This window comes from Neoarius graeffei, chromosome 2 (genome assembly GCF_027579695.1).
Source record: "Neoarius graeffei isolate fNeoGra1 chromosome 2, fNeoGra1.pri, whole genome shotgun sequence".
Lineage (NCBI taxonomy): Eukaryota > Metazoa > Chordata > Actinopteri > Siluriformes > Ariidae > Neoarius > Neoarius graeffei.
The window spans coordinates 126,198,174-126,212,600 of NC_083570.1; the positions used below are offsets into that span (position 1 = coordinate 126,198,174).

At 42.4% G+C, this 14,427-nt stretch overlaps 2 protein-coding genes across 3 annotated transcripts in view; both read left to right on the plus strand.

Annotated features, from left to right (window-relative positions):
• LOC132882261 (NACHT, LRR and PYD domains-containing protein 12-like) overlaps positions 1 to 5,227 on the plus strand; it is a 292,932-nt gene extending 287,705 nt beyond the window's left edge. For both annotated transcript variants that reach the window (XM_060915538.1, XM_060915539.1), the window contains 2 exons: positions 593 to 766; positions 5,054 to 5,227. In XM_060915538.1, coding sequence (XP_060771521.1) covers positions 593 to 766; positions 5,054 to 5,060 — 181 coding nt within the window. In that variant the 3' untranslated portion in view covers positions 5,061 to 5,227. The remainder of the gene's footprint in view (positions 1 to 592; positions 767 to 5,053) is intronic.
• Positions 1 to 14,427, plus strand: part of LOC132882266 (uncharacterized) — a 247,947-nt gene that overhangs the window by 152,981 nt on the left and 80,539 nt on the right. The window lies entirely within an intron of this gene.

Below are 14,427 nucleotides of genomic sequence, written 5' to 3' on the forward strand. Positions count from 1 at the left end.
GTCTGATTACTGACCGTCTGATCTTCTCAGGAAAGAGCTGTTCATGTGAACTCTGATTAAAGAGAGATTTTGTAGAGATGTGTGAAGCAGGAAAACGTGACTAAAACAGCGTTTGTAAAGAGCGAGTGTGTGTGACTCGGTCCACAGGAAGATAAATTGTCTCCAAACAGAGCAGATTCAGTGCTGTTGCTCCTCTGCCTAAGATCGAGGCATCCTGCAAAAATCACTCCAAGAGCACAGCATGGAATACTGAAGGAGGAGAAAGAGAAAGCAAAGGAGAGCAGAACAGCTGCAGAAATCTCTAGAACTCACTAAAGTCTCTGTTCATGTGTCCACTGGAAGAAACAACACTGAACAATAAAACTGTTCTAAATTACAGAGAAAGTCTGTTTAACAAAACCAATGAAAATCATTTCCATCCAACACTAATCAGGTATTCTTCTACAGACTGAACGATTATGGAGCGATATTCTCTCTCTCTCTCTCTCTCTCTCTCACACACACACACACACACCTCGAATTTAAAGACACGAAGCGAATCTTGATGATCATAAACTGAGACAGTGAAGTGTGTGTCATTGTGTCTCTGCAGGTTGCGGTGGTGTGGTGTCTCAGATGAAGGCTGTGCTGCTCTCGCTTCAGCTCTGAGATCAAACCCCTCACACCTGAGACACCTGGATCTGACTGGGAATAAAATCGGAGACTCAGGAGAGAATCTGCTCTCTGCTCTTGAGGATGATGAGCGTTACAAACTACAGACACTGTGGTGAGTAATGACTTTTTTAGTTCAATGTTGGGGAAGAAGAAAAATCTTTTAACCTCGTTATCATTTTTGTTTAATTTCAGTAAAGATCACATGACCAGGCCATGAAATGAAACCAGTTTTAGAAATTTTCACTGTGTTCTATTTAATCAGATGTGGGTTTTTTTTCCTTCTCACAATTACCTTTAATGTTGTTTAGTGGTCAAGTCAACTTTATTGTCAAATATGCTCTACATGCTCGACATACAGCACAGATGAAATATCAGTCCTCTCTGACCCACGGTGCAAACAGGCAATGCAATAAATAAAAATAGAATAATTGAAAAAAAACAAACAATATAAACAGTATAAACACACTAGATAGGAACTAGACATAGACTAAACACTCAAACAATATAAACAGTATAAATAAACAGTATAAACACTAGATAAGAACTAGACATGGACTAAACACTCAAACAATATAAACAGTATAAATAAACAGTATAAACACTAGATAAGAACTAGACATGGACTAAACACTCAAACAATATAAACAGTATAAATAAACAGTATAAACACGAGATAAGAACAAGACAGACTAAACACTCAGACAATATAAACACTCTAGATATGAACTAGACATAGACTAAACACTCATACATACACATTATATATATATATATATACACACACACACACACACACATATAAATTGGTTCAAATAACCAAACAGTCAAGAGCACTTGAGGTATAGCACAGGGATGAGAATTTTCCGCAGAATTCCGAGTTTTTCCCACTGAAAATGTCATTTTTGTGAAACGTGTAAATCCGTTGAGAAATTTTTTTTTTGGGGGGGGGGGGGGGTCGGCAAGAGGCTTGTGGTGGCACAAGCAGGCAGGACCGACCGCCCGCAGCATCTGTTGCGAGTGCAGGGAAAGGCCTACCGGCATTCTAGTAACGTGTTTGGCTCCACTCATATGTAAAACGCATCACACATCTCTAAGCATTTTCATCTCCCATCTGTTCAGCATTGTCTCTGGTCTAGGAAACACACGTACAAACCGGTTATTTCTAGCGTCAAGTTTATTTAGTTCTAGCATTTTTATAACACAAAATAGTTTTCAGTAACTCATCACGCGAACTCCACACACTTCCTGTTTGTTGTGAGAAACCGAGGGACTGTACCATTGGCTTGTTATGGAGGGGTTTCGCGGGTGTTTGGTAGAACGGACTATTTTATCGGGGGTGTTTTACTGGTGTTGGGGAAACATGTATTTTACTGTGCACTGAAGGGTTTTTGGTTAATGAAAATTATTTTGGATGTTTGTATATTTTGTGTTTGTTTCTTTAAATTGTTATTTTGTATTTAGGATGTTATTATTTAGTTGATTGATTAATTTTGCAATTTGGGCTCAAGTGTGGGTGGGGCTGCGGGTATGTAAGCTCTGCAGTAGCTCCAGAGCCTCAGTTGTGGTTGGAGCGTCTTGTTTGAAGGTGCTGTGGTTTGGCTGACTAAGGCTACGTTCACACTGCAGGCTGAAGTGACTCAAATCCGATCTTTTCGCCCATATGTGACCTGTATCCGATCTTTTATTGACGATATGAACGACACAGATCCGATTTTTTCAAATCCGACCCAGGCCGTTTGGATATGTGGTCCTAATTCCGATTCCTATCCGCTCTTTTCATATGCGACTTCAGTCTGAACCGCCAGGTCGCATTCATCCGACTTACACGTAATCAACAAGCCACAAACGTCACTATTCTGCGCTGAAGTAGGCGGCGGGTCTCTCAAAAAAGTTACAACAACATGGCGCATAATCACGGGCGCAGATAGAGGGTGGGACGGGTGGGATTTGTCCCACCCAGATTTAAATTAACTTCGCTCGGTCCCCCCCACTTATAGGGAGGAAAAAACGTCTATGCTGTCTTTCTTTACATAAGGCAAACCTCACGGAAAAATCAAAAGACTAATTACCATTCGGTTTATTGAGGTGCACAGCAGTGTATACATAGTTGCAACAACTCACAAACAAAACAAAGACTGATATTCGGTTGGTTGAGCTGCGCAGACTGCACAGGTTGCGAGCTCGAGCTTGGTTGCTATGGTAACCCACAACAAGTTTGACAGGCATATCGGGGTTGGTTTGCTGGCAGCTTTGTTCCCTCCAGTTCAAAAAACGTATCTGCGCCCCTGCGCATGACGTCAATGCGAGGGACGCTTCGGGCTGTGAAGGTTCTGAATCTTCTCAATGGAAGGACGCAGAGGTTAGGGAGCTGATTTCCATTTGGGGGGATGCAGCTATTCAAGCTAGATTGGATGGGTCATACCGCAACCGGGCGGTTTTACTTCCGTAAACACTGGCCATGCTCACTGCGTGTGACGTCGTCGTATCCTGCAATGCGCATGCGGAACACTTTTAGGTCGCTTTTCGTTCATACTGAGGATCACATACAAGTCGCATATATTTGTTAATGTGAACGACCTCACAAAAAAATTGGAATTGAGCATTAAGCCTTGCAGTGTGAACGTAGCGTAATAGTTTTGTTCAGGGTCTTTTTTGATTTACTCTGGCAAACTTGAAGCCTCTTTATTTTTGTTTTCTTATTTTGTTTGTGGGGCGGCACGGTGGTGTAGTGGTTAGCGCTGTCGCCTCACAGGTCTGGGTTCGAGCCCCGGGTCCGGCGAGGGCCTTTCTGTGTGGCATTTGCATGTTCTCCCCGTGTCCGCGTGGGTTTCCTCCGGGTGCTCCGGTTTCCCCCACAGTCCAAAGACATGCAGGTTAGGTTAACTGGTGACTCTAAATTGAGCGTAGGTGTGAATGTGAGTGTGAATGGTTGTCTGTGTCTATGTGTCAGCCCTGTGATGACTATTTTAAGAAAAGTTTTGAAAATAGAAAAAATATATTTTTGGAGGAAGAAGTTTTCCGGCTCTCTGTCTGCTCCACTGCCGTCCATCCTTGCAACAAGTTTATAAACGTTTTAAACCTTCATTGAATTTGAAATCATATATATATATTAGTATGTGTGGGAAAGGGGGATTGTGAATTGGGCAGATGCCCCCTAGACCGGCCAGGCATTTCAGAGTTTTTTTAAATGTCCCATTCTCATCCCTGATAGCAGGTAAACATGAAACAAGCAGTGTAAACAAACTAGCAGCTGTTAAGGTGAGGTAGTGCGGAATAGTGCAAATGAGCGAGGTAAAGTGAGATGTGCGGTCCCTGAGTTCAGTGCGTTAATGAACGATGAGGTGTGTGTGTGTGTGTGTTGGGGGGGGGGGGGGGGGCTGTGAGGGTGACATGTCAGATGCTGAAGGGGGGGCAGGGGGGGTGTGCGGGCAGAATCTGTGGCAGGGGGCAGAGGGGGGAGGAGGGGCAGAACAGGGAGGGAGTTGAGCCTCCTGACCGCCTGGTGAAAGAAACTGTTCTTGAGCCTGCTGGTTTTGGCCCGGAGACTCCGCAGTCTCCTCCCCGACGGCAGCAGGCTGAAGAGGCTGTGAGATGGGTGGGTGGGGTCACCTGCAATCCTGATGGCTTTGCGGGTGAGGCGGGAGTTATAAATATCCATTAGAGAAGGGAGAGAGGCACCAATGATCATTAAAGTGTTTATTTAAAATGACTCTGAAAGCAGAAGACAGGGAGTCAGTCCGAGTCTCCAGAATGTCCCGTCTGAGTGCATGAGAGTGATTGTAAATGAGCATCTCGTCTCCTTGTGACACCCTGCTGTCTCTGACTTCATCCTGCTGCTTTTGTCTGAATAAGGTGATCTCGGCTTTTCCCTGTTTCTGATCAGCAGCACACTTTCTTCTCAACTCTCCTCAAAACTCAGTAAAATGATCCTCTTTAATGCCACACGGCCACAAATATGTGATTTAAGGAGCCACTTGACTCACTCTGACACTCCTTCCTGCTCTCCACCTCCACACCGTGTCTTCTGTCCTTCCTGTAAACTTCACCTCGGCTTCTTCTTAAAGTCTGCACTTAAATCTACATGTAGAACAAGAGATCAAACCCACCGCAGTGGGAGTTACTGTTTAAAAAGCTCCAAAGCCTGGGATTGGATAAGAGCAGTGATGTGATGGGAAACGTCTGCTCACTTTCCTGTTAGATCTTGTGGAAGTTCTCGTTTGTTGGAGCTAAATGTTAGAACACAGATCTTATAGAAGACTGAATAAATGTTGGATTAAATTATAAACAGGAGATGATAATAATGTTTCTCTTGGAGCAGAGATGATTACATGCTGGTGGTCATGAAGTACCGCAGTCCAGTGTGTGGGGATTAATCCAGATGTTTTTCTGTTCTTTTCAGGATTTGATGAACATCTGTGTGTGTGATGAAGACTCTTGTGTTCCTGCAGTTCCATGTTGGAAATGAGCACTTTATTAGGAACAACTTGTGACCTGCATGAAACTGCTTACAGTACTCTGTGCAATTTATCAGTCAGATCCATTCCAAAGAAATCAAAATATAAAGTGTTTTATTTTTATTGTATAAAACTAGTTTGTGTATTTAAATTTCTGCAACAGTTCAATAAATTTATATCTCGTATCAAAATATATATATGAACTTATTTGCGTGCTGTACATTATTCCTTGGTGTTTCAGGTGTAATGGTGTGTACACACACACACACATACTGAAAGAAATCAGTATGGCTCAGTTGGCTAAGGTGCCATACCATAAATCCGGGGACCCAGGTTTGATTCTGTCCCGAGGTCATTTCCTGATCCCTCCCCGTCTCTCTCCCGCTCATTTCCTGTCTCTACACTGTCCTGTCCAATAAAGGTGAAAAAAGCCCAAAAAAAATCTTTAAAAAAAAAAACCCATTCATTCAGTCTTATCTGCAGTCCAGTGGGATAATGTGAGGGCTTTGTGTGAAGTAGTGTAACTGCAGTGTGTGTGATGGCTTTAGTATTTGATTCCTCTTCTATAGGGCTGGAGGACTCGAGTCCAGTCTTGTGATTACAGATTTTATTTGTAATAACTCCACCCCACCCCTCGGTGTAGAAAGGGGACGTTATTAAACAGCACCTAATTATTTATTTTAAAATAATAATAATCAGAATTCAGTGATCTACAAATGGAATGTGAGTCCGTGTGAAATGAAGTAGGGGTTTAATTATGCATGACTCAGTCTGCAGCCCTGCCCCAGTAAACAGTTTAAACAACAACAAAACATCATTAAGTCATGAATTAAATTAAATCTCATGCGTCAAACTCAAGGTCTGTGAGCCAAATATGGCTTGCTGCCTCATTTCATTCAGCCCCATGAACCTAAAGCAAAGAATAATGTTGAAAGAGCCTGCAGTTCTCTCCTCCTCTACATTTCACACTGTCTCGAATTCTCACTGTAGCCCAGAGACCGTGACTGTACAGCACGGACACATCTCTGTGCTGAAACTCTGCTGAAAACCAACGTCCATGTGCTGTGTTTGATGGAAGTCATACTGGCGTCGAAAACAATTCAGAAACCCATCAGATGTGGGCAGTGGCGTAAACAGGAATTACTCTGTGTGCAGGATCTTTGCAAAATAAAATCATGATCGCACGATCATTTAAGGCACAATCTCCCATCAAACAATCTCACTGCACGAGAAACAAAATTTAAACACAACATATTGGAGAGAGTGTGCAATTCTTCATTATACAAATATTATATTTTATTGGCAAAGTATGATTGTAAAAGATGCCCACTGAACATTTTGACTGCATCCCCAGTCAAGACTGGCTAAATCCAGCCCAGATCCACACAAGCTTTCTTTCTTGAAAGATGATGATAAAAGGCTTAATAATATCCATCCATTATCTATAGCACTTCTCCATCAGGGTCGTGGGGGAAGCTGGATCCAATCCCAGCTGACTTCGAGCAAGAGGAGGGGTTCACCCTGGACACGCCACCAATCTATCACAGGACTGGCTTCATAATATATCGATAACTAAAGGGGCATCCACTATTAAAAGTAATTGATTTGAACTTGTTCCAATGGAAAGACATGAATCAGAAATGTTCTGGTAAATATTAATGAGAAATTAATGTTGAATAATTGACATTTAAGACACAATATGACCAAATATTTTGTTGAACATATTTTGTTTTGGTCAACATCTTGATTTTTTTTTTAAGCTGAATTTTATAATCTAACTTTTTCAAAAACATCACATTTTACATGTTTTCTTTTCAAACATTACAAAGGTCTGTGTTTTTTCCCCCGAAGTGTTCAGCTGACTCTGATTTCATTCTATAGGTTATGAAAGTGTGCGCACCAAAGGCACCTTGTTTCCACTCGTACCCCTCTTCACCAACAGGTAACAGGTTCCATTCTAGTTCACGCACCAAGTTCTGGAGAACATGCAAACTCCACCCAGAAAGACCTCAATCAGCCGTGAGGTTTGAACCCAGAACCTTCTTCCTGTGAGGTGACAGTGATAACCACAGCACCACTGTGACTCTCTCTGCTGGAGCTCCTTTTAGTAACTCATATTCACAATGGCACACATCATGGGACTCACGATTATTAAAAGTCCAAGTTTAACATTTAAGCACATTTTATTTTTCAGGTTTAAACAAACTCAGTCCCACATTCTCATTCATTTGCATGCCTGTGTAGGAGCAGTCGAGTTGAGTTCGTATCGAAGCTGAAATGCACCTCGATATCAAAATACCACCACATACGACGTGAACAAAGACATGCTTTAAATCAATAAATGTTTTATCTGGTCCCTCTTCACCACGACGGTCCAGTACAACGCCCGCATTACTGCTGACGCCGCCCCAATCCGCCCGTCCATCTCACGCTCCATTTCACCATCACTCGTGAACAAGACCCCGAGATACTTGAACTCCTTCACTGCTTCATTGCTGCCCCCAGTGAAGGAGTTATGATCCTTTGACAGTAAATTAAGAACACTATAAAGCTGCATTTTTTCCTGTTCGCTATGGGTGGAGTTTGACATTTAACCCCCTCCCATGCTCAAATATCAAGCTCCGCCCATGGAGCCACACCTTCTGCAAATCACACGCTCATGACACAGTGCAGTGAAAAGAGGAAACAAAACCACGGAGAGCAATCATTTGTTCAGACTCAGGTTCATCACATTAATGTAAATATTAGTAATTCGGAAGCTAAAGTTGTAATTAAGGGCCGAATCAATGTGTGTGTGGCAAAATAAATGGAACAAAAACTAAAGGAAGATCCCTTTTAAAAATAATCCATGACTGGTGTGCAGGATCAGGAGGATGAAATAGGAAAGGGTTATGAGAAGAAGAAGGAATGATCAGACTTGTGTCAACATTTCCAATCTTTATTTGATGGGAAAAGACAATAATGGAAAGTGTGAATACTGTGGAGACGCAGAAACAGTTGCCCGTGTTTTATTGTTCTGCCAGAAGTATGATTCAGAGAGAAAAGTGTTAAAGAATGTGCTCTGAGAGATTAGAGAACAAAACATGAGTGATATTGTAAGACAGTGGTCAGGTGACACGTGTTGGAAACTTGTAGAGTATTTAGGATCAACAAGACTAATGAACAGAATGAGAAGCAGTAGGATTAGTGATTAGTTCTCTCTCTGAGTATTAATGTGAGAGATGGTAGGGCTGTAGTCCACACTCCAGATCAGAGGGGGCGGTAGTGCACCGCTAAACTCTTCACCAACCCACAAAGAAGAAAGGGGGCGTGGAGGCCCAGCACCAATGAGAAAATCAGAAATGAAGGTGTGTATGAAGCTGGTCATGTGACTCAAACTGAGAACTGGCAGTCAACATGTTCCACAGCCTCAGCCGAGGTGGTCAGTAAGATTCAAGAGAGGGATATCGGGGGGATGGCGTGTCGAGCAGTCGCATCCCTCTGAGCTCCTCAACAAGGTCCCCGTGTAAAATTTATTTGAAGCGTATTACTCCACTTGACCTTTCCTTTGAACCAAAACTCAGCCCGAAAATGAAGAAAAATATTAACACGAAACCCCAGGCAGTAAAAAGTCTCCCGTTTAAAAGCAAGGAAAAGTTGAGTGAGCATGACTGTGCTACACCCAGGGAAACAGCTAGCAACAACAAACGGGATAGAGAGACAACGCCAACAGATACTCCTGAAAAACACACATGGACAAGAAAACGGAAGGCATATCTCCAGAAGAAGAAACAAACGCATCAGCTGAAACTATATTGAAAGCTATCGAGTTACTGCAAAAACGTGTCGACGACCGCATGGAGGAAATTAATAAGCAGATGCAACAACATAGCTCCATGTGAGCCGCTATATCTAAAACGGTACAGTTCAACTCAGAAGAGCTAAAAGAATGCAAGATGAAAATAAAACACTTGGAAACACAAATGGAAACACTTAGAAAGGAAAATGATGACATGAAGGGATGTGTATTGAGCTGAGAAAGATACAAAAGAAGATGGTGCCTTCGCATTAAAGGAAAAAGCCAACGAGAACGTCAGAGCAGAGGTGCTGGAGCTCCTGGGTAAAATTGTGCCTGACTTGGCGGCGAAGATGGATGATGCGGTCAACGTTGTCCACAGAGTAGGTCGAGCGATGGAAACCAGGCATCGACAAATCGTTATTCTATTTGCGAGGCGGGCAGTGAGGGATGACATCCGGAAGTGAACGAGAACTTCCCCAGTCTGCAAAGAAGAAGGGATCCGCTTTGCTGAAGACCTGACCCAAGAAGACTGGCGGTCCAGACAGGCACTGTGGCCAGAAATTGAGCAGGCTAGAAAGGAAGGCAAGACTGCGGGCTTTAGGGGCCCATTTGGCCCCTTCATTGAAGGCAAGCGCATGATGGAAGAGACCTCAGGTTTGGGCTGATCTTTAACTTTGAAATGTAAACATCGTGGAACAGTTCTGACAATGGGACTTCTACCTCAAGGTTTTCCACTCCACCTCCCTCAACTTCTCAAAGAAGTTTCTTTTATGTGTTCTGTGTTCCAGTTAAAAACTGATAGTTCTTTTATTTCTTTGAATACAAGGGGACTTAAAGACTCAGTTAAGCGCAAAGCTGTTTTTCTGTTCTGCAAAGCGCAACAAGCACACTGTACTTTTCTGCAGGAAACTCATCTCATCTCATTATCTGTAGCCGCTTTATCCTTCTACAGGGTCGCAGGCAAGCTGGAGCCTATCCCAGCTGACTACGGGCGAAAGGCGGGGTACACCCTGGACAAGTCGCCAGGTCATCACAGGGCTGACACAGACACAGACAACCATTCACACTCACATTCACACCTACGCTCAATTTAGAGTCACCAGTTAACCTAACCTGCATGTCTTTGGACTGTGGGGGAAACCGGAGCACCCGGAGGAAACCCACGCGGACACGGGGAGAACATGCAAACTCCGCACAGAAAGGCCCTCGCCGGCCCCGGGGCTCGAACCCGGACCTTCTTGCTGTGAGGCGACAGCGCTAAGCACTACACCACCGTGCCGCCCTGCAGGAAACTCATTCTGATAAATCTGATGTCAAGTTTTGGTGACAACAATGGGGAGATAAAATCCTCTTTAGTCATGGGACAAATCGTTCAGCTGGAGTCGCCGTGTGTTTAAACAGATGTCCTGGTAAGATTCTGTGAGACGAGGCAGATGAAAATGGACATTGGGTTGCCTGTGTTATGGAAATTGACAATGTTCTTATTGTTTTGATTAATGGTTATGGTAATAATAATGATGATTAAAAAAAAATAGAACCTTGTTGCATCAGTTATCAAAGAACTACATGCAAATTACCCCACGGATAATATAGTGGTTGGAGGTGATTTCAACTTCACTCCTGATGAGTGCATGGATAGATGGCCTTCACGACTATCACAACAATATAGGAATCCAATTATAGGGAATTCATGAGTGATGACAAATTGATAGATATCTGGAGAACTTTAAACAAAGAGGTTAAACAGTTTACTTGGTACAAACCTAATGGTCAAATCAAATCACGTATGGATTATTGGTTGGTATCAAACTCAATTTTAAAACGTGCCACAGAAACAACAATTTCTAATAGAACTTTAAGTGATCATTGTATCATTAATTTGAAGCTGACAAACAAAAACAGAAGCAATAAATTCAAAAAGTATTGGAAATTTCATTCACAGTTGCTAAAGAATGAGGAGTATTGTCATCATATTAATCAACTAATTCTGGATATTAAAAATGACAATTCGATCAATACTGAAATGGGAATATCTAAAATTCAGTATAAGAAAACTTTCAATAGCTTTTGGGGAAAAATTGAATAAGAAAAGGAGAGCAGAGGAAGCAAATCTGATCAAAGAACTCATGACACGCTACACTAAACTAAATTGGAGTGAAGACGATCGAGAAAAAGTAAACAGCTTGCAGTCCAGACTGGATGAGATGTATTTAAATAAAGCAAAAGGAGCATATGTAAGGTCCAGAGCCAAGTGGATAGAAGAGGGAGAAAAAAGCACAGCCTATTTCTGCAATTTAGAAAAACGTAGACAAGAATATAATTCAATTTGTCGTCTAATAATTAATGGAAAGGAATGTACAGAACCCAAACGCATAACAAAAGAAGGTTTTGATTTTTACAGGAACCTTTACAAATCTTCAGACTTGGAACAGAGTGCCACGCTCTTCTTTGATAAGATAAATAATTTGTGCTGGCAGTTGTTGCAGTTGCGTTGTCTAGTTCACTATGCTAATGGGGCACACCTTTCTATGCTTTCATATCCGGCCTACAGGTTTTACGATGAATGCGTAAAAAGGGCTTCCCCTGTTTTAAAAACCAGCAGCCGCCACTGCTCCACCATCACCACCATCAACAACATCATCTGTGTGGCCGTCAGGGGGGGTGCTACAGAAAGGAGAAACACGAACAGGCCTTTTCCATTTGCCCTTTTGGCTGCACCAAGTCAAACCATGCTGCACCAATTTGCGTTTCCATTATCAGTTCTAATGAGCCGAGTCTAACCATGCTGAGGCCCCAAATGGACCATCTCTGCAGATGTGACATTGAGCCATTTGTTCAGCTGATCAGTAGGGATGCTCCTGGCGACTAATTTGCCAGTCAATTTTTTAGACTAATTGACTAGTCTAAAGTAAGAAAACACTCAGAAATCAGTCAAAATTGAGCACAGTTTTAATTTGCTACGGTTATAGAGCCATTTAACACCATTAATCATGTTCTTCAATAATCTAATAAATGTTGCTATGTGGCATTTGTCGCCCTGTATTTACAAACGTCGCACATATATAACATGATGACAACTCACATATCTTGTGCAGGTAACTTGCTGAGTGTGCCAAACGGTATGTTGGCAGTGCTACAGTAGCACCTGTAGCTCGCTCTCCATGCAGGTAAACGTCCACAACCTGTGCTGAATGTGGTTACACATTGCTCCAGTTGAGTGGTTATATGCCAGTTTATTCTGACAAAGCCTACATGCAACCTTATTTTCCATTTTCTATACTGTCGCAGCACATTGCTTTTACGCGTTTGTCACATTATAGTCCACCTCTCTTGTTGGATTGAAACTGCTGTGCTAAATCAGTTTCAATGAAAAAAAAAGCATTTGTAAAAATACTGTATAAATAGAAATATTTCTAGTTTTGTTACTACTCCTCTTTTCTGCCCTTGGCTATGAGAGGTCTCCATGATCATCATGTTTGATTACTCAATTAATTGTGTGTTATACAGGGCTTTTGATGTCAGAGACACTATTTAAAATGTGACCCCACCTCAAAATCAGAGTAGATGATTGACTCTGTGCCATCGCTATCCATGTGCTCGTTAAGGGACTGCTGCACAGTAGAAGAGAGACAATTCATGACAAATGTGATGTTTAGGGAGAAGTGTCACACGGAAGGCAGAAGACGTCAAGTACGCTTATGAAGCCAAACGCTAACCATTCTGTGCCGTTTAAATCACAATATAAACTCACCTCGAAGTCGGAGTCCATAGCGTCGCCCGTGCCATCGCTGTCTTTGTCTATGCGCTCATCAAGGGAGTGCTGTACAATTGATCACATCCTGTTACATCACTTGGTTGTAATCAAAAACAGCCACAGCCAATGAGCTGTGTATACATACAGTAAAGCATCAAGTTGGTAGGCAATGCATGCAATACCTTAGTTAATAATCATAATGAATACAGACATGAAACAAACAGTAAGGGAACCTACTTTTTCAGGCTCATCATTCATCCTCTCCCTTTCACCATCACCGCTATTTACACCGTGCCCACTGGGTTGCTGGGGGGGGGGGGGGGGGGGGGGGGGGGGGACATTTTTGGAAATAACTTAATATTGGGAGTTAAATGCACACCTCATGTCTCATGACAACATGATGTTTAGGAAGAAGTGTCACACCGAAGGCAGAAGACGTCAAGTATGCTTATGAAGCCAAACACTAACCATTCTGTGCCGTTTAAATCTATCACAATATAAACTCACCTCGAAGTCAGAGTCCAAACCGTCACCCGTGGCATCGTTGTCTTTGTCCATGTGCTGTAGAAGAGGAGAGACAATTCAGAACATGATGTTCACTTGGTTTTAATCAACTGCTGAGAGGAGACAATATGTGGCTTATTGAAGTTGAATGAATATTACACATTAAAGTATACCATGACACTTCAAATTGTCCAGACTGTACAAATGTAATCTTACCCGTACCTCTTGATGACTCCCAACCTTGGCATCTTCAGTGAAATCAGAATCTGAGCTGCACAGATGATGATTATTGCCACACATTCGCTAAATATCTATAACCCATACGCAGTTTAACCACAACACAATACATTTTACTAATAATATGTATTGATTGTATTGTTTACCTGTCTCCAACACTGGGATCTGAAATAAAGTCAACAATATTAGATTGTTTGGTAACATTAATGTTACATGAAGCTTGCAAATATACAAATATTTTACACTTTAAATTTGAAGACACATTTGGCTGCACACCAATGCAACAAAATGTGTTTTAGCAGTTGACATTAATGCTCCCATTTCTCCTAAGGTGAGGAAAAGTTTAGTTAGCCTGGTAGTTACTGAGCAAAGTAGCTAGATATATTATATATATGGCTACATGGGCATCGCCACCATTGAATGTGAAGGGGACGTGTCCCCCTCACATTTCATAACTCTTCGTTTGGACCCCCCCACATTTAACATAAAATATGAGTTCACCCAGCGCCGTTTCTATTGCTTCGTGAAAGAATCCATTCCACTTGATTGATAAGAGAATACACAGACCACTGAAAACCCACTCTGGGTTTTCCGGGCGTTCCCTACAACAACTCACCACGTGCAAGCGAATCTCAGCGCGAGCAGAGACAGCTGCTCGAGAGTGAAGGAGGTGATGTCAGCCACATTGCCACCTCACAACAGCTTTTGCTGAAACCTTATTCTTTTGTTATCTGCTCTCAAAATTAACCCTAGGCCACGTTAAATTAATATTCAACGAAACAATGAAATGAGCTTAGCCTAATGGGGTATTCTTGGTTGATGGTGAATTCATTCATCTCATTATCATCTCATTATCTGTAGCCGCTTTATCCTGTTCTACAGGGTCGCAGGCAAGCTGGAGCCTATCCCAGCTGACTACGGGCGAAAGGCGGGGTTCACCCTGGACAGGTTGCCAGGTCATCACAGGGCTGACACAGACAACCATTCACACTCACATTCACACCTACGCTCAATTTAGAGTCACCAGTTAACCTAACCTGCATGTC